Source organism: Oratosquilla oratoria, chromosome 41 (genome assembly GCF_046742065.1).
Source record: "Oratosquilla oratoria isolate Oo_2021 chromosome 41, ASM4674206v1, whole genome shotgun sequence".
NCBI lineage: Eukaryota > Metazoa > Arthropoda > Malacostraca > Stomatopoda > Squillidae > Oratosquilla > Oratosquilla oratoria.
The window spans coordinates 28,808,197-28,830,361 of record NC_134817.1 but is presented as its reverse complement, the minus strand read 5'-3'; the positions used below and the strand labels follow the sequence as shown (position 1 = coordinate 28,830,361).

Genomic DNA, 22,165 nt, shown 5'->3' with positions numbered 1-22,165 from the left:
CCAGGGCTTCGTGGGTCCCAGCGTGTCTACCAGGTCGGCGTGGGTCCCAGCGTGTGTCTACCAGGGCGTCATGGGTGTCGGCGTGTGTCTACCAGGGCGTCGTGGGTCCCAGCGTGTGTCTACCAGGGCGTCGTGGGTGTCGGCGTGTGTTTACCAGGGCGTCGTGGGTGTCGGCGTGTGTCTACCAGGGCGTCGTGGGTGTCGGCGTGTGTGTACCAGGGCGTCGTGGGTGTCGGCGTGTGTCTACCAGGGCGTCGTGGGTGTCGGCGAGTCTACCAGGGCGTCGTGGGTGTCGGCGAGTCTACCAGGGCGTCGTGGGTGTCGGCGAGTCTACCAGGGCGTCGTGGGTGTCGGCGAGTCTACCAGGGCGTCGTGGGTGTCGGCGAGTCTACCAGGGCGTCGTGGGTGTCGGCGAGTCTACCAGAGCGTCGTGGGTGTCGGCGAGTCTACCAGAGCGTCGTGGGTGTCGGCGAGTCTACCAGAGCGTCGTGGGTGTCGGCGAGTCTACCAGAGCGTCGTGGGTGTCGGCGAGTCTACCAGGGCGTCGTGGGTGTCGGCGAGTCTACCAGGGCGTCGTTGGTGTCGGCGAGTCTACCAGGGCGTCGTTGGTGTCGGCGAGTCTACCAGGGCGTCGTTGGTGTCGGCGAGTCTACCAGGGCGTCGTTGGTGTCGGCGAGTCTACAAGGGTGTCGTTGGTGTCGGCGAGTCTACAAGGGTGTCGTTGGTGTCGGCGAGTCTACAAGGGTGTCGTTGGTGTCGGCGAGTCTACAAGGGCGTCGTTGGTGTCGGCAAGTCTACCAGAGCGTCGTTGGTGTCGGCGAGTCTACAAGGGCGTTGGTGTCTGCGAGTCTACCAGAGCGTCGTGGGTGTCGGCGAGTCTACCAGAGCGTCGTGGGTGTCGGCGAGTCTACCAGGGCGTCGTGGGTGTCGGCGAGTCTACCAGGGCGTCGTGGGTGTCGGCGAGTCTACCAGGGCGTCGTGGGTGTCGGCGAGTCTACCAGGGCGTCGTGGGTGTCGGCGAGTCTACCAGGGCGTCGTGGGTATCGGCGAGTCTACCAGGGCGTCGTGGGTCTCGCCGAGTACCAGAGCGTCGTGCGTGTCGGCGAGTGAGTCTTCCAGGTCGCCGTGCGTCCCAGCGAGTGTCGTCTAGGTCACTGTGTCCCGGCGAGTCGTCCAGGTCACTGGCCCAGGGAGTGTTGTCCAGGTCGCTGTGTGTCCCGGCGAGTCTTCTAGTTCGCCGTATGCCCTGGCAAGTGTCTTCTAGGTCGCCGTGTATCCCGGCGAGTATTTTCTAGGTCGTCATGTACCCCAGCGTGTTTCTACAAGGTCGTCTTGTGTCCCGGCGAGTGTCTACAAGGTCGTCGTGTGTCCTGGCGATTGTCTAGAGGTCGTCGTGTCCCGGCGTGTAAGGGCGTCGTGGCTCCTGGCGTGTCTACGTGGGCGTCGTTAGTCCTGGCGTGTGTCTACCAGGGCGTCGTGGGTCCTGGCGTGTGCGTCTACCAGGGCGTCGTGGGTCCAGGCGTGTGTCTACCAGGGCGTCGTGGGTCCAGGCGTGTGTCTACCAGGGCGTCGTGGGTCCAGGCGTGTGTCTACCAGGGCGTCGTGGGTCCAGGCGTGTGTCTACCAGGGCGTCGTGGGTCCAGGCGTGTGTCTACCAGGGCGTCGTGGGTCCCGGCGTGTGTCTACCAGGGCGTCGTGGGTCCAGGCGTGTGTCTACCAGGGCGTCGTGGGTGTCGGCGAGTCTACCAGGGCGTCGTGGGTCCAGGCGTGTGTCTACCAGGTTCTCGTGGGTCCCGGCGTGTGTCTACCAGGGCGTCGTGGGTCCAGGCGTGTGTCTACCAGGGCGGCGTGTGTCTACCAGAGCGTCGTGGGTCCCAGCGTGTGTCTTACCAGGGCGTCGTGGGTCCCAGCGTGTGTCTTACCAGGGCGTCGTGGGTCCCAGCGTGTGTCTTACCAGGGCGTCGAGGGTCCCAGCGTGTCTTACCAGGGCGTCGTGGGTCCCAGCGTGTCTTACCAGGGCGTCGTGGGTCCCAGCGTGTGTCTTACCAGGGCGTCGTGGGTCCCAGCGTGTGTCTTACCAGGGCGTCGTGGGTCCCAGCGTGCGTCTTACCAGGGCGTCGTGGGTCCCAGCGTGTGTCTTACCAGAGCGTCGTGGGTCCCAGCGTGTGTCTTACCAGGGCGTCGTGGGTCCCAGCGTGTGTCTTACCAGGGCGTCGTGGGTCCCAGCGTGTCTACAAGGCCGTCGTGGGTCCAGGCGTGTGTCTACCAGAGCGTCGTAGGTCCCAGCGTGTGTCTACCAGGGCGTCGTGGGTCCCAGCGTGTCTACCAGGGCGTCGTGGGTCCAGGCGTGTGTCTACCAGGGCGTCGTGGGTCCAGGCGTGTCTACCAGGGCGTCGTGGGTCCAGGCGCGTGTCCACCAGGGCGACGTGGGTCCCAGCGTGTCTACCAGGGCGTCGTTGGTCCCAGTGTGTGTCTACCAGGGCGTGGGTCCCAGCGTGTGTGTACCAGGGCGTCGTGGATCCCAGCATGTGTCAACCAGGGCGTCGTGGGTCCCGGCGTGTGTCTACCATGGCGTCGTGGGTTCCAGCGTGTGTGTACCAGGGCGTCGTGGGTCCCAGCGTGTGTCTACCAGGGCGTCGTGGGTCCCGGCGTGTGTCTACCAGGTTCTCATGGGTCCCGGCGTGTGTGTACCAGGGCGTCGTGCGTCCCGGCGTGCGTCTCCCAGGGCGTCGTGGGTCCTGGCATGTGTCTAACAGGGCGTCGTGGGTCCAGGCGTGTGTCTCCCAGGGCTTCGTGGGTCCCAGCATGTCTACCAGGGCGTCGTGGGTCCCAGCATGTCTACCAGGGCGTCGTGGGTCCTGGCGTGTATCTACCAGGGCGTCGTGGGTCCTGGCGTGTATCTACCAGGGCGTCGTGGGTCCCAGCGTGTATCTACCAGGGCGTCGTGGGTCCCAGCGTGTCTACCAGGGCGTCGAGGGTCCTGGCCATCGTCTGCGGGGGAGTAGAGGGTCCCGGCCAGCGTCTTCAAAAACGTCGTCGGTACCGTCGAGTCTTCGAGGGCGTCGTGGCAGCTAATGGGATTTTTTTTCTCTTCACCAGGTTCTTAATTGGAAATGTTGCTTTCTCTTAGGAATTAGACTTGGCCAGCTAAGGGTTTTCATTTTGTTTCAGAATAGCAGCTGACCAAACAAATTGCCTAAAGATTGGTATTTCAATGCCATGTTTTCTCATCAAATTATTAAAACCACATTTGCTTTTCTTGCATGTAGGGTGTTGAATGCAAAGTAGAAAGGAGTAAATTTGCTCTTGCTTCTGACGTGGAAATTAGATGGGTCTGGGTGGGGTTAATATTATAGTTGAAGTTGTTCCAGAATTGGTGAATCTTATGGACAGTTGGTGATTATAGCATCGGTATCTTCAGTGAGAATGCTTCTGAAACTGATTCATCTCTGCAAGGATTGATAAAGAATGTTGAAGTGCAGAAGTCATCCAGGCAAGATCATGTTTTCATAAGTTCTTTGTTATACAGAAGTTAGATACAGGTGAAGGGGATGTAGTTATTCTATCTCCAGAGGAAAGACATTTTTGTATGTGGGTTAGGGCTGGTAAACAGATTTGTACCTTTCAGAACTTTCTGAAAGGTGGCAGTTGTGATGGACCTGTCCTGTGCTTCATTGGTGGTATACTTGTTGCAGTTGCATTTTCCACCCTTTCATTGCAGTTTTATCTGTTTATTATTTGGCAATACAGATTTTCTTTTGGCAGGTTGAGAATGCTCATTTTCGGACAATCCCCCAATTAAAAAAAAATGTGCCTCCATGGTGACTGATTACTAATTTGAGTAGTTTGAGGCTTTGATGATGATGCACCGAAATAGTTTCCTTTTCTTTCTCCTTCCAGAAATTGTGCTGTTAAATGCCCATATTTAGAATGGGATTAATTTCTTTTATCATACCAGATTGAGGATTGAATACTTCGCTGCAGGCATTGGAGACTGCTAAAATTCCCCATTCATTTGTCATGATATAGTGTGGGAAGTGTTTAATTTCAGAACAAATTGCTGATTGACCATGCCCATTACAATGGATTAGTTTTACATTGTACATTTTCCTTGTATCAATTTGTATATTGCAAGTAGATTGGGATGGGAAAGTTAAATTTTAGTTATTGCATCTGTATCTTTCCAATGGTTCATCTATCAGGCAAATTACTTTAAAAAATGACAAGGTGTAAACAGATTGATTTGGAAATCTTCAAATTGGTAGTAGCCATGACCATGGAATGAGGATCTACAGTAATTTTGTCTGCCTAGAGTTCTTCAGCATTAGAGTGGTGGGTGGGTGTTGTCATTTGTCCCGATAAATTTAGTCCCAGGATGACATTCTCATCATTCACATTGATTGTACAATGTTGTAGCTATTACCATTTAACAATTAAGGAAAAGGGGGGAGTGGGGAACCTAAAAGCAATTTTCATTGTAGATTTTGGCCAGCAAAATGCCATTTTCTGGAAGCTGGATATCACGTGTTCATTGTTTGGCAAGTCATTTCCTTTTCCTTTTATGCACTTCTTTTTGCTTTTAACATATTATTTGAAATATAGTGTTGTTTGGATACTCCTGCATGCTTGCATTATTGAGAATATCTTGCTTATAAGGTTGGGGAGGGGGGGGGGGCACCAATAAACATTTTCCAGTTATAAAGTAACAGGCCACATATTGATGCTATGGTGGTGCCATGTGTCTTCAGTCATTCTTCAATAGCAAGTTCTATCCAAAAGATTTAAGATGTCTCTATTCTCTAGAATGGATCGGGTGATGCAAGTCTATCATTTCTGTATATTTGTTTGCAGTATCCCTTAACTAAAATTTTGGCATGAATGAAGATTAAAGGTGAATAAGTGTATAGCCTACATCTGCATAAATTAGTATTAAGTTAAAGTGGGAAAGGATGGGGAATTGTAAGAATCAAGGCTTTGGAAGAAATGTCATGATTTCATAGTTTTTTTTTAAATACATGGGCTGTATGAACTTGTCGAGGGGGGGGGTTCCAAATAAACTCTTCATAGTCATTATAGGTGGCTGCCTGCAGATTGACATGTGAAACCAAGAGCATCCAGTTCATCATGACCATGGCAAGTGCTCTTGAGTGTTGGTTGTCAGTAGTTAACATAGAGATGGGGTAAATCATGGCTTTTAAAGCTCACCCGAGTTTGATCCAACAATAATGTATTTTTTACGAGTTTTCAAAGTGGGATAAGGGATGTATTTTTCAGTCCAGATATTAAGGAATTAGTGTAATTAAATTTATAAGTGGGAGGGGGGGAAGGGAACTGTAAGATTTCTCCAAGCCTTTTCTAGGAAGATCCTACTGGCAGAAGAGGTGATGCTACTGCAAGCTTAGTACCGGTAAACAACACTGCGTCACTGCATTTGAGTGTCACTAGAGGTTAGAGGTTGCGTTCATTCACATGGTATGTGTTTGTGCAGATTATAATTTATTTTAAATAACCATAGCTTTATTTATAATTTAATTTTTCATATCGTGTACATGTTCAGTGTGAGAAATGCCAGTTTCATCTTGGGGGAGGAGTTGTTAACCAATAAGTACTCTTAAGTCATTTTAGATGGCAACCTGCTGGTCAGTACGTTCAGACTGGAGTGTTTGTCTTCATGACTAAGTTTCTTGTAAGTGGAAAGTTGTTGTAGACTTTATTTTAGTTTAGAATGGAATTATTTGATTAAGGAAGGGCTACTTCACTGCTGACATTACTGGAGGTATCTATAGTTTCCCTTTGTATTAAAAACAAAAATCTACTGTAGTGTGGGGAATGGGTTAATGTTTGTTACTAAAGAAAAAATCCCGTGAACAGCCATGCTTATCATTGAAGGTTAGTTTGCACCATAGTACAAATTTTCAGTTAATAATCTTGTTACAAGGGGATTGGGCTTTGAGAAAGTTTGATTTTAATAATTGTAGATAGATTACGAGGGTCCCACGGTCCATATATGTATATTATAAATAATGTGGAATAGGTATTTTGATGAAGTTGGGAGTCTTGTAGAGTCCTCAAGGCAGTCATAATTTTAACAATTTCAACCACATTTGCTAATTTTTTGCATTGTCTTAAAGAAGCAATTCAACTTGAAAGGGAATGGGGAGGGTGTTGTGGTATGTAGCCTACATATTAATTTTAGTGGTGTCAAATTTATAAATGGGAGGGAGAAAGGGGTTAAGATTTCTAAGTCTTTTTAGAAAGAAGTTTCTTCCAAGCTGATGGTGATGAGGATCCATGAGTACATCTCTGCTTTTAACAGAAGAGGTTAGAATACTCATTCTCCGTGTACATGTTTGTATAAATATAATTTACTGTAAATGTCTATATTCTGTTATCGCTAATCTTTCTTGGCTTGTGTTTCTTTAGTTAGATATGTCAAACTTGACTATAACAAGGGGAGGGGGTGCCCAGTGGGCATTAATAGATGTCTTTGTAGGAAAGGCGATATTCCCAACTGATGAGGGGGATCAGGACCCTACAAGCACACAGGTCGGCTGTTGACTTCACGAGGAATCGGTAGGGGTTGGTGGTAATTGTTTTGGTATCTTGTGTCCAGACTTGTTTATTAGTAAATGGCAATGTCATGATTTCATAGTTGACTTCATATATATTTGGGCTATACCAAGTGGTTTGGGTGGGGGGAACAAATAAACTATATGGTCATTATAGATAGCAGCCTGCAAATTTATACAAGAAGCCAGATGGATCCAGTTTATTGTGATCATAGAAAGTACTCTTTGTTGGTTGTGAGCAGTTAACATGGACAGGGTAGGTCATGTTATGTCCTTAAAGCTTACCCATGTTGGATCTAACTGATATTATCCAGAAGTAAGATATAGTCATTACAGCACAATTTTTCAATTGTACATGGAAATGTGTTCATGGTAATTCTAGTTTTATCACTGGAAGTCATTATAGTGTCATGGGTGGGATGTGAATCCTTTCCAATCAAAAAAGGAATTACTGGATGTGGGAGAGGGCAGGGGGATGTAAGATTTCTCTTGCGTCTTTTTTTAGGAATTCCCAGCCCTGTGTCTGTCCAATGATTTTTCCCATGTCCATTCATCAACACCTGTATATGTTTGTAAAAATGTCATCCCAGTGAAGAGGTGGTAATGCTGCAAGCATAGTAAGCAATATTGCACCCCTGCATTTGAGTTTCAGTAGAATTTAGACATTATGTTCATACAGCACTTGTTTGTGCAAATAGATTTACAGTAAATATGTATACATTCACATATATGCGAGTTATTTTTTCATCGCTTGTTTGTTCAGTGTATGAAGATGCCTAGTTTTATCTTGGGGAGGGGGGTGTCCAATAAATATCTTAGTCATTGTAGATACAACCTGCTGGTCAGCATGTGTCTGGATTTCTTCAATCTGTCTTCAAGGGAATTTCCATGTAAGTGAAAGTTGAAAGGTGTTGTAAGATATCTCCCATTGGTTTTTATTTTTAGAATGGAACTATATCAGTAGGGATGAGATACATCTTGCTTAAGTGGAGGTAGTTTAGTTTCCCAGTCATTGTAGGTAGTAGCATGTTGCAAAGTCCCACTTTGTCTTTGTTCATGGTAAGTTCACTTCAGAGATGGCAGGGGGAATGTGGTTGGTCATAATTGTATTGGGGAGGGGAGGGGCCAGTGTTTTATAGGGTGGGGGTGTATTTAACATTATCCAGTCATTGTAGATTCAATCTGCTATTTTTATTGATAAAGTATTGATTGGATATGCTTATAGGCAGGGGCATCTTGCAGTTCTTTTGGGATGAACATTGGGTATATTCATAGTTTGTCATAAGAAATATGCACATTAGCATGGATGAAGGGAGGAGGGTGGTAATGTTTTACATTCATAGTAGATGCTATCTGAAAATTGCAATCGATGAACTTGGTATTCTTGTCCAAGCATAATGTATGGAAAGCTCATTAATCTTGAAATTTTCCTTGCAAAAATATTTTACAAATGCTTGTAGGAAAAGGCATGTCATGCATTCATTTTAGGGTGGACATCGAATTTACCATTTATATTTTTTTTGTAGAACTTGAAAGACTACCTGATATTAATGGAGTTGGGGGGGAGGGGGTAGAAATTAACAATTATCTAGTCATTGTAGATGCCATTAGCAGACCACATGTGAGGACCCTGTATTCCTGGCTCAGCATTGGGTATGGCAAGTTCTTTAATCTTGATGTTTTCATTGCAAAATTATAGAATACATATGCTTATAGGGAGGGGCCTGTTGTAAAGTTATATTGGGGTAATCATCAGATACATCATTTCAAGTTTCTTTTGAAATTTTAAGACTGTCCATAATGTGCTCACAAGGTCTGGGAAAATGGGGTGGGGGGTGGAAATTAACAATTTCCAGTTATTGTAGATGCCATCAGGAGACCGCACAGGAGGATCCTGGTATTCCTGGCCCAGCAACATTTATGGCAAGTTCTTTCATTGATATTTTAATTGCAGAAATATTTATTGCATCTGCTTTTTATATACAAGTCTTGTTCATAATATGCATACTTATAATGGGGGAAATTGAGGGGGGTTCGTTAAAAAAATCTAGTCGTTGTAGATGCCATCAGCAGATGACCATGTGAGAGGAACCTCGAATTCCTGGCCCAGCATCGTGTGTGGCAAGTTCTTTAATCTTAATATTGTCATTACAAAAAAGTTGATTGGATATGCATGTATGTAGGGATATAAAGATATTTTGGGTTGAAAAGTAGTTAGTTTCTATACCAGGCAAACTGTCCATAATGTGCATACTAGAACTGGGGAAGTGGTTGGGAGGGGGGTGGAAATTAACATTTTTCCAGTCATTGTAGGTAGTATCTGCACAGCTCGCATGAGGAGGCTGGTATTCCTGACTCGGCAACGTTTATGGCAAGTTCTTTCATCAATATTTTGGCTGAAGAAATATCTTTTGCACATGCTTATAAGGAAAGATATGTCATAAAGTTACACTATTTCTAGTTGTACACATTTCATTAGGGTGTCCATAATGTGCATTCTAGAAATGGGGGTGGGGGTGAAAGTTAACATTCTCTAGTCATTATAGATGCCATCAGCAGACAACACGTGAGGACCCTGGTGTTCTTCGCCCAGCATCGTGTATGGCAATGTTTTTTATTTTTTTCCATTGCAAAGATAATGTATATGCTAGTGAGGGGCATGTCATTGTTATTTTTAAGATGAACATCAGGTGCACCATTTTTAGTTCATGCATAAGCAGACTTAATAACTTGCATAGTGGCACTGGGGAAGGGGGAGGTTTGTGATATTTTCTAGTCATTGTAGATGCCATCTGCAGATTGCATTTGAGGACCTGCTATTCCTGTCCAAGCATTGTATGTTGCAAGTTTGTTAGTCTTGATATTTTTCTTCCAAAAGTATTGATTGCATATGTTTATAGGGAAGGACGTATAATAAATTTGTTTGAGTGGACATTGGGTATACCATTTGTAGTTTCTGTACAACTTGTAAGACCAATGTGCATAATTATAATAGTGGGGGGGAGGGTGAAAATGAAAAGTTTCCAGTTATTGTAGATGCCTTAAGCAGACTTCACATGAGGACCCTCGTATCCCTGGATCCCTGGCCCAGCATCGTGGATGGCAAATTATTTAATCTTACATTTTCATTGCAAAATTATAAATTACACCTACTTACGTGGTGGTATGTTTTAGATTTATATTGGGGCATTTGTGAGCTATATAATTTTTTATTTCTATACTGGTGGTTGTTTGTGGTAAAGGTGGGGCTGTGACAGGGATGTGTAATGTCATAGCTGTTCAATGTGTACATGGATGGGGTGGTGTGGGAAGTAAAGGCAAGGATAATGGGCAGGGGAATTGAGATCGTTAAAGAAAATGGAGAAAGGTAGGAGGTGAGTTGGTTGATTGTTGCTGCTGCACTTGTGGTAGGGTTTGAGGAGGGATTAAAGGAGTTGGTAACAGAGATTGGGTGGGGAGATGTACAGGGCAGTGGTCGGGATACAGGGATGACCTGTCATCTGTGAGGAGCTAAGATGAGAGAGAGGAAAGGGTGGTGGATGGGAGTGAAATGGGTGGGGGTGGGTACTTGCCTGTTAGACTGCTTCCTTGTAAAGGGGAAAAAGCACTTAGTATATAGATGGATGCAAGTAGTAAGACCATATATAGGACTGGCAATATGGGGGTGGGGGGTGGAAATTAATGTTTTCCGGTCATTGTAGGTGCCATCAGACCACATGTGAGGAACCTGGTATTCCTGACCCAGCAACGAGTATGGCAAGTTCTTTTTATAAGTATTTAAACTGAAGAAATATGTGTTGTATATGCTTTCATTGCAAGTAGTAAGACTGTACATGATAGAAATGGGGGGTAGGGGTGGAAATAACATTCCCCAGTTGTTGTAGATTTCATCAGGCCACATGTGAGGAACCTTGTATACCTGGACCAGCATCATGTATGGCAAGTTCTATAATTTTGATGTTTTCATTGCCAAAGTTCAGATTATTTTTGCTTATATGGAGTCACGTAAATTTATATTGGGGTAAGTGTCTGGTACACTATTTCTTGTTCAAATTCAAGTTGTAAGAATCGCCATAATATGCATACTAGAACGGGAGGAAGGGGGGAGGGGGAATTAACTTTTTTTGTTGTTCTTGTTGTAGATGCCTTCAGGAGACCAAACACAAGGAACCTTGTATTCCTGGCCAAGCAATGTATATGGCAAGTTTTTTGAGCAGTATTTAAGTTAAAGTATTGATTGAACATCTGGTATACCATTTTTTGTTTATATACAAGTAATGACTTTATAATATGCATCCTAGTACTGGGGAAATGGGTAGGGTGGGGGTTTAAAATTAATGTCTCCCAGTTGTTGTAGATGCCATCAGCAGACCACATGCGAGGAACCTGATATACCTGGCCCTGCATCGGGTATGGCATGTTCTTTTATCTTCATATTTTTGTTTAGAAAATAATTCATATACTTACAGGAGGGCATATATTTTGGGATGAATATCGGTACACCATTTTAAGTTTAAATCATAAAATATTTGCTTAGTATTACAGGGGATAGGGGTGGGATTGCACAAAGTTAAAAATTCCTGACAATGTGGATGCAGCTTGCAGACTGCATGAGGAACCTGGTTTTCCTAGTCGAGCATTGTGTATGGCAAGGTATGTTGATATATTGATTTAAAGAATAATTTAGGAATATACTTAGACACAAATAATTTTGGGGTGAAGCTTGGGTACACTTGGCCAAGCATCTTGTATGGCAAGTTTTTAAGTTATTTTCCTTGCAAAAATATTGATTGCATAAGCGCATATAAGTTATTTCGAGATGAATATCATGTATACCATTCTTAGTTTATATTGAGATTGTCAGAGTAGATACTGTGCACACGAAGTACAGGGGAAGGGTGGGGGGGGGGAGTTGATGTTTTTTCAATCATTATAGATGCCATCTGCAGACCACATGAGGAACCTGGATTACCTGGCCCAGCATCATGTATGGCAAGTTCATTAATCTTGATATTTTCATGTAAAATTTGTTATTGAATATGCTTGTAGAGAGGGTTATTTTGTGGTAAACCTAAAGTACATTATATCTAGTTTTTGTATGTGTGGGACATAATGGTGTGCTTAGTTGTATGGAGGGAGGTGGGGAGGTTAACATTTTCCAATCATTTTAGAATCTGCAGACTATGAGGTACCTGATATTCCTGGCCCAGCATCGTGTATGGCAAGTTCCTTTCGTTGATACTTTGATTGCAAAAATAAGGATTGCATATGCCTGTAGGGATGGGCATGTCATTATTTTGGGAAAGCATGGAGTGAATTTGTCAGTAGTAAATCACATTGCACTACAATTTTTTTATCATTTGGAATAGAAAATGGTTATCAGATTTTCAGTATCTTGCAAGTTTTTTTCAAGGTTGCCTTTAAATAAAAGTTTGCTATTGTGTTAATATTGTATTGGGGGGGGGGGGATGGTGTAACAATTGGAGGGTTCTTTAGGAAGAACTGATGAAGCTGATTTCCCACCTGGAGGGTTGATGACGGAATCGGATTGCATCCATCCAGGTAGATCAGGTACACCATTTCTAGTTTTTGTGTACGTCGTAAGATTGTTCATATATTGTACATAATAGTACTTACGGAGGGGGGGGGGGTTAAATTAAATTTTTCAAATCATTGTAGGTGCAATCTGCAGACCACGCACAAGGAGCACTAATCGGGCCCAGTTTCCTGTGATTAACTGTTGTCATTGTATTTTCATTGAAAAAAATTTGGGGAGAGGACATAACAAAAAGTTCTTATTGTTACTTGAAAATTTAGTTTTGTTATAAATTTGATAAGGGTGGTGGGAATATAAAACTTAACTGTTTCCCAGCTGAAGGGAAAGGTGTTGGTAGATTTTGTTAAAGTATATAATTTCAAATGCAGTAATTTTTATATTTTGAAGCACTAATTTGTCTTGAAATGTGAAAAAATAGCTTTGTATGAAATGAGTTGTCAAAGATTAGACATTATTTTCATACTATAATCAGGTTCTGTTTACATTAATGGTCATACATTTAGTTGAAATTTTTGTTGTGGATGACTTTAATGCTGAAAGTGCTTATAATACTGAACTTGTATTTTATTTATAATGCTGAAAACTAAAAGTGAAAACATTATAATGCTGGAAATGTACTTTATTTATATTGCTGAAAGCATATTTTCTTTGTTGAAAACACACTTTGTTTATGTTTAAAACATACTTTGTTTTTATGTTGAAATCATACTTTGTAGTGTTAAAAACTTTATTTATGATGTTGAAACCATAATACTGAAAACATATTTTATATTGCTTAGAATTTTCTTTATAATGCTGAAAACATACTTTATTTATAATGCTGAAAATGCGAAACTTATCTTGGACATGATGGGATACTAATTAGTCACATTAAGTTGAAAATGTAATATTTTAAATATGAGCTTTATATGAAATAATTCACGGATTTTGTTACTTGTTTATTTATTATAATTATTATTGTTTGATTATTATTTTTTTGTCTTTATTTTCTATACTACCAGATTCTGTTAGTGATCATGTTAGTAGATTGTAGTTCAGAATTTTGCTGTTATTTTATTCATAATGGAGAAAAATACTTACTCATTGAAGAAGTAAATATAGTGGGATACTAATTTGTCAGATGAAATTAGAATTTAAATGTTGAATATGAATATCACTTTAAATACTTGTAATTGTTACTTATGTTATTTTTTCATGAAATACAAGATTCTGTTTGCATTACTATTCATACTAGTAGGTTGCATTTCAAAATTTTGATGCAATAGTTTATGCTGCATTACTGGTAGATTGCTTTTCAATTTTTTTATGCAATATTTTATTTATGCTAGAATTTTACCAAATGTGTAATCTTGGAGGAAGTGAACATGGTGGGATGATTATTCAGGCTTTCTTTGTAAGATTTAAGATTTAATTAGGGGGGGGGGGGAAATCCCACCATGTTGGACACTCTGTGTGGAAGAGTGGGAAAGTGGGTGGGGCCTTCCTCCAAGAACTTGTTTCTGTTCACATATTTTGGCATTTGAAATTTGTAGCTGGTTTCGAAAGTTACTTGGATTGAATGAAGACGACTATACTTTGAGGTGAGTTATGGAATTTAAATATATGATTTTATTCAATGGCTAAATGAATATAATTGCTTATTAATGAACAGATTGTCTCAGGTTGCCTTCAATCATTATAATAAATACCAAATTATTGTCTGGTTTGTAGGAGTTTGGTACCGTACATGATGGGATCATAATTGGAATGAGGGACCGCCCTGTTTCCATGTGCCTGTGCTGTCCATTTGGTAAGTTGACTTTGGTGGATGAAACAGTTATGTTGGATTTGAAGGGATTGATATATCTACTACTAATGGTTAGATAGGCAATCCCCTTTCTAGGGGATGATGCTATAAATAAAAATATAAAGTAGAGCATTAAACAGGATAACTTGTATAGACTTGTTCATTTTCCTCTTCAGGTTTATATTATTGATTTCAGGATGATTGGAGCCAAGTACAACAGAGGTATTGCTACCAGCCAGAACTGCTCATCTGTTGGAATGGATAATTGGCCTCCCAAGAACTTATAGAGGTTACCAAGTCAATATTTGCTGTTGTCTTCAAGATACCAGGGCCATGAGAGGATTGTCATCTGGATTAAATTATGTTGAATCAGAGGTAATGAATTTATATTTGATGTATGAAGAATATAATGTATAGTGGCCACAAATGAAAAAGCCTCAGCATTTGAGGGAATGTAAAATTTGCTGCCTTGTGTTCAAATTAAAATTCTTATATAAATTTCATTTAACAGGGAATGGTACAACCAGAGGCACCACAGTGCAAGTTGCAGGAGCAAGTCTAGAGGAGAAAGTCAACATGAATGGTACATTGGAGGTCAAGTCAGTGGGAAAGGCATTGGAGGAGCAACTCTACAGGAAAGATACATATTGGAGGAGTGAGTTTCCAGAAAAGACACACATCAGAGGAACGTGTACACGAAAGGTACATGTGGAAGGGGCAATGCTATGGAAAAGGTGCACGTTGGTGAAGCAAGTCTGGGAAAGCTACATATTGGAGGATCAAGCCTAAGAGAAATGTACTCAGAAGGAGCAAGTCTAAGGGAAAGGTACGTGTTCCAGGAGCAAATCTATAATGGAGGAGCAGGTCTACTGGAAACGTGTTGCAAGTCTGAGATAGGTACATGTAGGAGGAGCAAGTCTAAGGGAAAGGTACGTGTTGGATGAACAAGTCTACAAGAAAGGTACATGTTAGAGCAGCAAGTCTAAAGGAAAGGTACACGGAGGAGGAAGAGTAAATCTACGGGAAAGGTACACGTTAGAGAACCAAGCAGTGGAGGAGAAAGTCTACAGTGTAACCCAAAATGTGCTGGAACAAGTCTACAGTGTTAACAACAATGTGCAGGAATGAGTCTACACTAAATCACAAAGTGGAGGAGCAAGTCTACAGTGTAGCCACAATGTGCAGAAGCGAGTCTACAGTATAAGTTCTGATGTACAGGAGGTAGTCTTCTGTGTAAACTACAGTATGTACAAGTATGTCCATAATGTAAGCCACAAATAGTAGGAGCAAATTTACAGTGGAAGGTACAAGTAGAAGGAACATGTCTACGGGAAAGGTATAAGTTGTAGTAGCAAGTCTAAAGGAAAGCTAAATGTCACAGGAGCAAGTATACAGGAAAGGTACATTTTGCAAGTGGTAGTATATAGGAAATGTACAGGTTGCAGAAGCAAGTCTACATGAAAGGTACAAGTTGTTGGAGCAAGTCTACTGGAAAGGTACAATTTACTGGAGAATGTCTACAGGAAAGGTACTAGTTGCTGGAGCAAGTCTACAGGAAAGGAACAAGTTGCTGGAGCACATCTACAGGATAGGTACAAATTTCTGGAGCATGTCTACAAGAAAGGTACTAGTTGCTGGAGCAAGTCTACAAGAAAGGTACTAGTTGCTGGAGCAAGTCTACAGGAAAGGTACTAGTTGCTGGAGCAAGTCTACAGGAAAGGTATTAGTTGCTGGAGCAAGTCTACAGGAAAGGTACTAGTTGCTGGAGCAAGTCTACAGGAAAGGTACTAGTTGCTGGAGCAAGTCTACAGGAAAGGTACTAGTTGCTGGAGCAAGTCTACAGGAAAGGTACTAATTGCTGGAGCAAGCCTAAGAGAAAAGGTACGAGTTGCTGGAGCAAGTCTACGAGGAAAGGTACAAGTTGCTGGAGCAAGTCTACGAGGAAAGGTACGAGTTGCTGGAGCAAGTCTACGAGGAAAGGTACGAGTTGCTGGAGCAAGTCTACGAGGAAAGGTACGAGTTGCTGGAGCAAGTCTACGAGGAAAGGTACACGAGTTGCTGGAGCAAGTCTACGAGGAAAGGTACAAGTTGCTGGAGTAAGTCTACGAGGAAAGGTACGAGTTGCTGGAGCAAGTCTACAGGAAAGGTACTAGTTGCTGAAGCAAATCTATAGGAAAGGTACTAGTTGCTGGAACAAGGCTACGGGAAAGGTACAAGTTGCTGGAGCAAGCCTACAGGAAAGGTACAAGTTGCTGGAGCAAGCCTACAGGAAAGGTACAAGTTGCTGGAGCAAGCCTACAGGAAAGGTACAAGTTGCTGGAGCAAGTCTACAGGAAAGGTACAAGTTGCTGGAGCAAGTCTACAGGAAAGGTGCAAGTTGCAAGACCATGACTACAGGGAAGGTACAATTTGCTGGAGCAAGTCTACAGGATATGTACAATTTGCTGGAGCAAGTCTACAGGATAGATACAAGTTGCTGGAGCAAGTCTACAGGATATAGAAAGGTGCAGGTAGCAGGATGAAGATGAAAGGAAAGGTGCAAGTTGATGGAGTAAGTACAAGATTGCTACAAGTTGCTGGAGCAAGTCTACAGGATAGCTACAAGTTGCTGGAGCAAGTCTACAGGATAGCTACAAGTTGCTGGAGCAAGTCTATGGGAGGTACAAATTGCTGGAGCACGTCTATGGGAAAGGTACAAGTTGCTGGAGCAATTGTATAGAAAAGGTAATAGTTGCAGGAGCAAGTCTACAGGAAAAGTACAAGTGTCTGAAACAAGACTACGGGCAAGGTACAAGTTGCTGGAACAAGACTACGGGCAAGGTACAAGTTGCTGGAACAAGACTACGGGCAAGGTACAAGTTGCTGGAGTAAGTCTACAGGGAAAGGTACTAGTTGCAGAAGCAAGTCTATGGGAAAGGTATAAGTTGTAGAAGCAAGTCCATCAATGGGAGTGGTACAAATCAATCAATGTGAAAGGTACACACTGCAGGAGAAAGTTTACAGTGTGAGCCAGAGTGTGTGGGAGCAAGTCTACAGTATGTGCCACTGCAGGAGCAAGTCTACAGTGTATGCAACCATGCAGGAGCAAGTCTACAGTGTAAATCACTATGCAGGAGCAAGTCTATGTAAGCCACTGTATGCAGGAGTAAGTCTACAGTATAAGCTACATGTGCAGGAGCAAGTCTACAGTGTATTTGTAAATCACATATGCAGGAGCAAGTCTACAGTGTATTTGTAAATTACATGTGCAGGAGCAAGTCTACAGTGTAAGCCACAATGTGCAGGAGCACAAAATACTTTGGCAAGTTACAGCCAAAGGAACAATGCAGTAACACCCTGGGAGTTGATGTGCAGCACCAAGTTGAGGATTACAGCACTGCTCCAAGAAATGACATGGGAGAGTACCTAGGAACAAGTTCATCGGAAAATTGATATAGCAGTGAAAAGTGAAATTGATATGCTGCCAATCCACATTGAAAATATAAAAGTATTGTACAATTGTTGGCATTTCCTGTAGCTGTTACATTGATCAAGCAGGAGTAAATCATGGTAGCAAGTTGACTTTATACTCTGGGCTAAATTGATTAATTAACAGCCCAAAGATATACCTAGAGGTACTAAATCTTCTTGATGCACATTATGCCCTCAGCTAGGATATTGAAAATCTAAATAGGAAGAGGATAGAGTAGAATTTAAATATATGTGCTTATGAACCGAAGGGTGATGTAGGGCTTCAGGAACTGCATAGTCCATGACCTGAAGTAAATGCATTGACATTTTATAACATCGCTTGGTTGCAGTGGCATACTTTGAGTACTGCTAAAGTTTTAGTTTCAATGCAGTTATGCAATGATGACTTGCTAACTATTGGAGTAAGCTACCAGCACATTTAAGCAATGCTTGTGGATCTAATGGTATGGAACCATTTCAAAATTGATGAGGAGTGACAAGTTTGCAGTTCATAAGACATGCATTGGCTTCAAGACCATCACTTCGTTGGAGCACCAAATACACATATGGTAACTTTTTAAGTTACCCTTTGGTAAGTTTGTATCGTTCCTTACTCTTTCTGTCGCTGTGAACTATTCATTGTTTTGTATGTGAATATACTGCGCATATGGTAACGTGATATGTTCCTTTGTTCTTTCGCTGCCAATCTTCCTTTACAGCAGTGGCAGCAGCTGAGATTATGGTATGGATTCTGGTGTCCAGTGTGGTAAGCAGGTCTACATCCTCCAGTATTACCCAGGGTTGAGCTGCACGTAGGGATCGTCCAAGGGAGGGAATCGACCTGGATTAAGAATGACGGGATCATCATAGACGATAATCATCACTGAGAATCCTTCAAAACTGAAGTTGAGAGCATTGTTAAATATGAAAGCTTTAATGGAGTTCCCTTTGATCTTGCAAGTAGTAAATAGGACCTAGACTTCCTTGGGTATGTGTGCAAGATATCAGAATGCTGCCAGTGTCCCCATGCTTGTCATAAAATACAAACATATGGGATGGAGCTAGGGGACTGAGGATTCCCTTATGTATACATATATATACACCTTATAAATATCTCCCATAAAGTCTAGCTAGGCCTGCATTGACACAGTCCACTTGTACAACGGAGGTAAAACTCATTGGTGATGATGAAATGCAAATTGGGTCGTGTTTAGTACTGTTATATACAGAAACTGCTAATCAATGCTCTAGTTTTTACAAGGAATGCTAAGTTATCAAAACAATGAAGGTTGTCATGACGTAGGATGTGACCCATGTTTCTTTATAGTACATTGTTAAATTGCTGCTTTGGCACCTAACCTTGGAAGTTGTACTCATCAGGTTATTGAGGATGTGGTTAGATATTGAAGAGTAGAGCAGTTGAAGAGGCTAGATAATCATTCACATAAAACATGGTATCTTGCAATGATTTGGAACCAACCAGTTGAAGTTAATTAAGAATTGTAAGCTTAAATCAAACTCATCTCCCCATGTAGTAGATGCCTAGGAAAGTAAATTTCTAAATCTTGTAGGTTTGCCGTACTAATGACCTTGCCAAACCTATACTTTCAATGTTTTTAACAATTGTACTGCATTTTCATGACTAGATGATATTACAAAGGATTACAATGGCGGAGCATGCAGCCAGGAGACCTTTTGGTCCATAACTAGGTCGGATATGAAAAAAATATAGAATAATGATAAATAACTAGATATAAAATTTTGAATGATAATAAAATTAATGCATAGGTATAGATAAATGATAAACAAACAGGTAAATAGTAAATAATACATTGACATGTAACTAATAATAACTAAGAAGCCAATGTTAAAAGGACAGATAATAACAACAAATATTATAAAATAGTCATTACAGCATCATGTATAGGTATTTATCTAAATGAATTGTAAAGCTTTGAACTGAACTACATTGCAGTGCAGGAAGTTTATTCCATTCATCAGTCACACAGTTGGTGAAGTTGTTTCTACCCACTTCCAAATTAAATAAATTTTCTGACAGTTTGAGACCATCGATTTTTGTCTGAGACAATTGTATCATCCAAGTTTTTGTTCCTGTTCAATTTTGAGTTTATATATTTAGAATATTGGAAACTATAATGCATTGGAATCCCAATATAGTAAATGTGGAGTGAGGATGTTAAATGGTGAAATGTCTGTAGCTTATGTTTGTCTTGATACATGCAGAATAATCATGAAATTGATTGACATCCTGGTGTCCTCTAAGTTTTTGTTCCTGTTCAATTTTGAGTTTGTATATTTAGAATATATGGAAACTGTATATAATGCATTGGAATCCCAATATAGTAAATGTGGAGTGAGGATGTTAAATGGTGGAATGTCTGTAGCTTATGTTTGTCTTGATACATGCAGAGTAATCATTAAATTGATTGACAACCTGGTATCATTGAGAAGAGCAATGTTGTAAAAGTTAGAGAAATATAATTATTTTTTTAATTACAAGATGTCAGGGTTTATTAGGAAAAACCAAGCTTGTGGTTCATTAGTCATTGAAGTTTAGTGCCATGCTATGAGCGAGTTTATGCATCCATATTTTCTCTATCTGGTGGTTGAATGGGGCAGTAAATTTTTCTAGTGAAGCTGATATTTTGGTGCAACAATTTTTCTTTCATTAACGGGAACAGACCATCATTGGTTATTGAAGGTTTAGGTGATTATTGCACTTCTATTACTGGCAGTGTGTTTGGTATTTAATTAGGAGTAGTGATAAAATATATGCAGGAGCCCCTTGTCTAGAAGTTGCACATGTTCTATAAAAATTAGTAAGTGAAATACTTACATCTATTATTCAACTTTTGTATTCTCGTCCTTTAACTATCATCTTTGCAAAATGTGCATGTATGCATCATGTATGATATAGATGAAATATTCCAGAACAGTTGGAGTGAGATACAATATTTAGGTTATGTTTAGGTGTATTTCTGAAAATAATTATAATGAAGTTTGCCATTATTTCACATAAAAAGGCTTTGAAGTTCCTGGTATGTAAGAAAATTGTATGATGTTCCCATGTATTTCAAACATGTTTGAAGTTTCCTGGTACAAGAAATTTTTTTCATTACTAGGTTTACTGGCGTTTCAGAAATATTTCTTGTTTGAATGGTGTCGTTGAAAGGGTTTGGACAATTAAGGTTCACAAGTATTTTAGAAGAAATGTGTGAAATTCTCCTTTGGCCATGTTCCCCTGATTCCTATTGAAATTTGCTTTAGTTCCAAAAGAAGTTGGGTATTTGCTGGTGTTTCATTGTTAATTTGGACAAGATTGATAGATTTATTGGTAAATTATTTTAGTTTTATTGGTTTACAATTATAATTTCATTGGTATTTCAGTAATAGGAAATGTAATTAATTTGCTTTTCGCAAATGTTTTTCGAAGATTAATTCAGAATCTTGTTGTTAGAACTTAGAATGTATGAAATGCGGATGTGTGTTTGGTTCTGGGTGACAATTGAATGTTAGATGTGCATTTTCTTGTGGATGGTGATATAATGGATGTTGAGCTTGGGCTTGTTTTTGTATGTCAACTTTTAATTTCATTCTTAATTCATGCAACCATGCCCATTCTCCCCCAACAGTCACTTGATGTTTCATGAGCCTTCATATACTTGAATCCATTTGAATTTTCCCCAACTATCCCAGTTCTGAAAATAAAATTAAACTTCCTTACAACTCATAATATACTCTACAATTCATACTGTACTCTTATGTAGTAGCCTATGTTCTGTCTTCTCAAGGTGAAACCTTCATTTATTAGAATCCTACATGTATTCACCCAGTAAACCATGTATTGATTTTCAGGAAATAAAGAATTTGGAAAATAATTTTATTTTTCAGTTTCCTATTTGAAGTTACAATGTACTCCCATATTCTGTGAAGGTTGTGAAGGATAAATAATTTAAAGAAAAATGAGGCACAGACTGCAGTTGAGGGTAGTAATGATTATAGAATGTAGATTGAGGAAAGCAAGTAAATGCCTTGGTGGATTAAAAAGTGCAATGAAAAATAGACATTTGGGAATGGATGCTAAGAGGAGATTGTATGGAGTGATTGTACCAACAGCACTATATGGGGCAGAAACATGGAACATAAGAGAGGAGTTTGCTTGTATTTGAGATGAGGTGTCTGAGAGGTATGATAGGTGTTACTAGGTTGGAGTGAGAAACAAGGAATAGGGTGGATGAAGGAGTATTGGTTTGGACAAGTGGAAAAAATAGAGTGAAGAAAGACCAGTAAGGTGTGGAAGGAGTGAACAAGAGGGGGCGACCTAGGATGGGGAAGAGGGGAATATCTGTTGAGGAGGGATGGGTGAATGAAGAACGGTTGCATATGGATGATCTGATGTATGAGGTGGAATGAATGGGAGTGAGGGAATATGTGTGAGAAAAATTTGACACAGCCCGAAGGAATTTCTCCCAGTCTTCTTTTCTTCTTGAGGGGACAGAGAGGGGGGGGGGGTCTCATTTAATGAAGCGGCCTTGCTATGGATGTGTTGTGTCTTGCAACACTGCTTCTGACCCAGGGCAGTGGACAAGGTGCAGGGATGACCCATCATCCAGGAGGTGCCAAGATAAAAGGGTGGAGGGGAGGGGAGTGTGATAGGGATGGAATGGGTGGGAGTGGTTTTTATGCCTTTTGTGTTTTGGCTACCTCCCATATAAGGGGGGAAATGCCTTTGGCATATGTATGTATTTACTTGTGCATTACACTAGTCAATGTTGTAAAGTT

General features: G+C 41.5%; 1 protein-coding gene across 1 annotated transcript; it reads left to right on the top strand.

The window, feature by feature from the left end:
- The first annotated feature begins 1,301 nt into the window (after positions 1 to 1,301).
- Positions 1,302 to 21,261, top strand: LOC143021139 (uncharacterized). The gene is made up of 5 exons (XM_076178430.1): positions 1,302 to 1,367; positions 1,451 to 13,706; positions 13,837 to 13,915; positions 14,109 to 14,287; positions 14,424 to 21,261. The coding sequence occupies exons 1-2, from the start codon at positions 1,302 to 1,304 to the stop codon at positions 3,128 to 3,130; spliced, it is 1,746 nt and encodes a 581-aa protein (XP_076034545.1). The 3' UTR covers positions 3,131 to 13,706; positions 13,837 to 13,915; positions 14,109 to 14,287; positions 14,424 to 21,261.
- The last annotated feature ends 904 nt before the right edge of the window (positions 21,262 to 22,165 follow it).

What these genes read in the sequence shown, in the direction of transcription:
- LOC143021139 (XM_076178430.1), top strand. Translation starts at nt 1,302, where the DNA reads ATGTACCCCAGCGTGTTTCTACAAGGTCGTCTTGTGTCCCGGCGAGTG. An exon ending in TGTCTACAAGGTCGTCGTGT is followed by an intron (nt 1,368 to 1,450) that starts GTCCTGGCGATT and finishes GGGCGTCGTTAG; the next exon opens with TCCTGGCGTGTGTCTACCAG.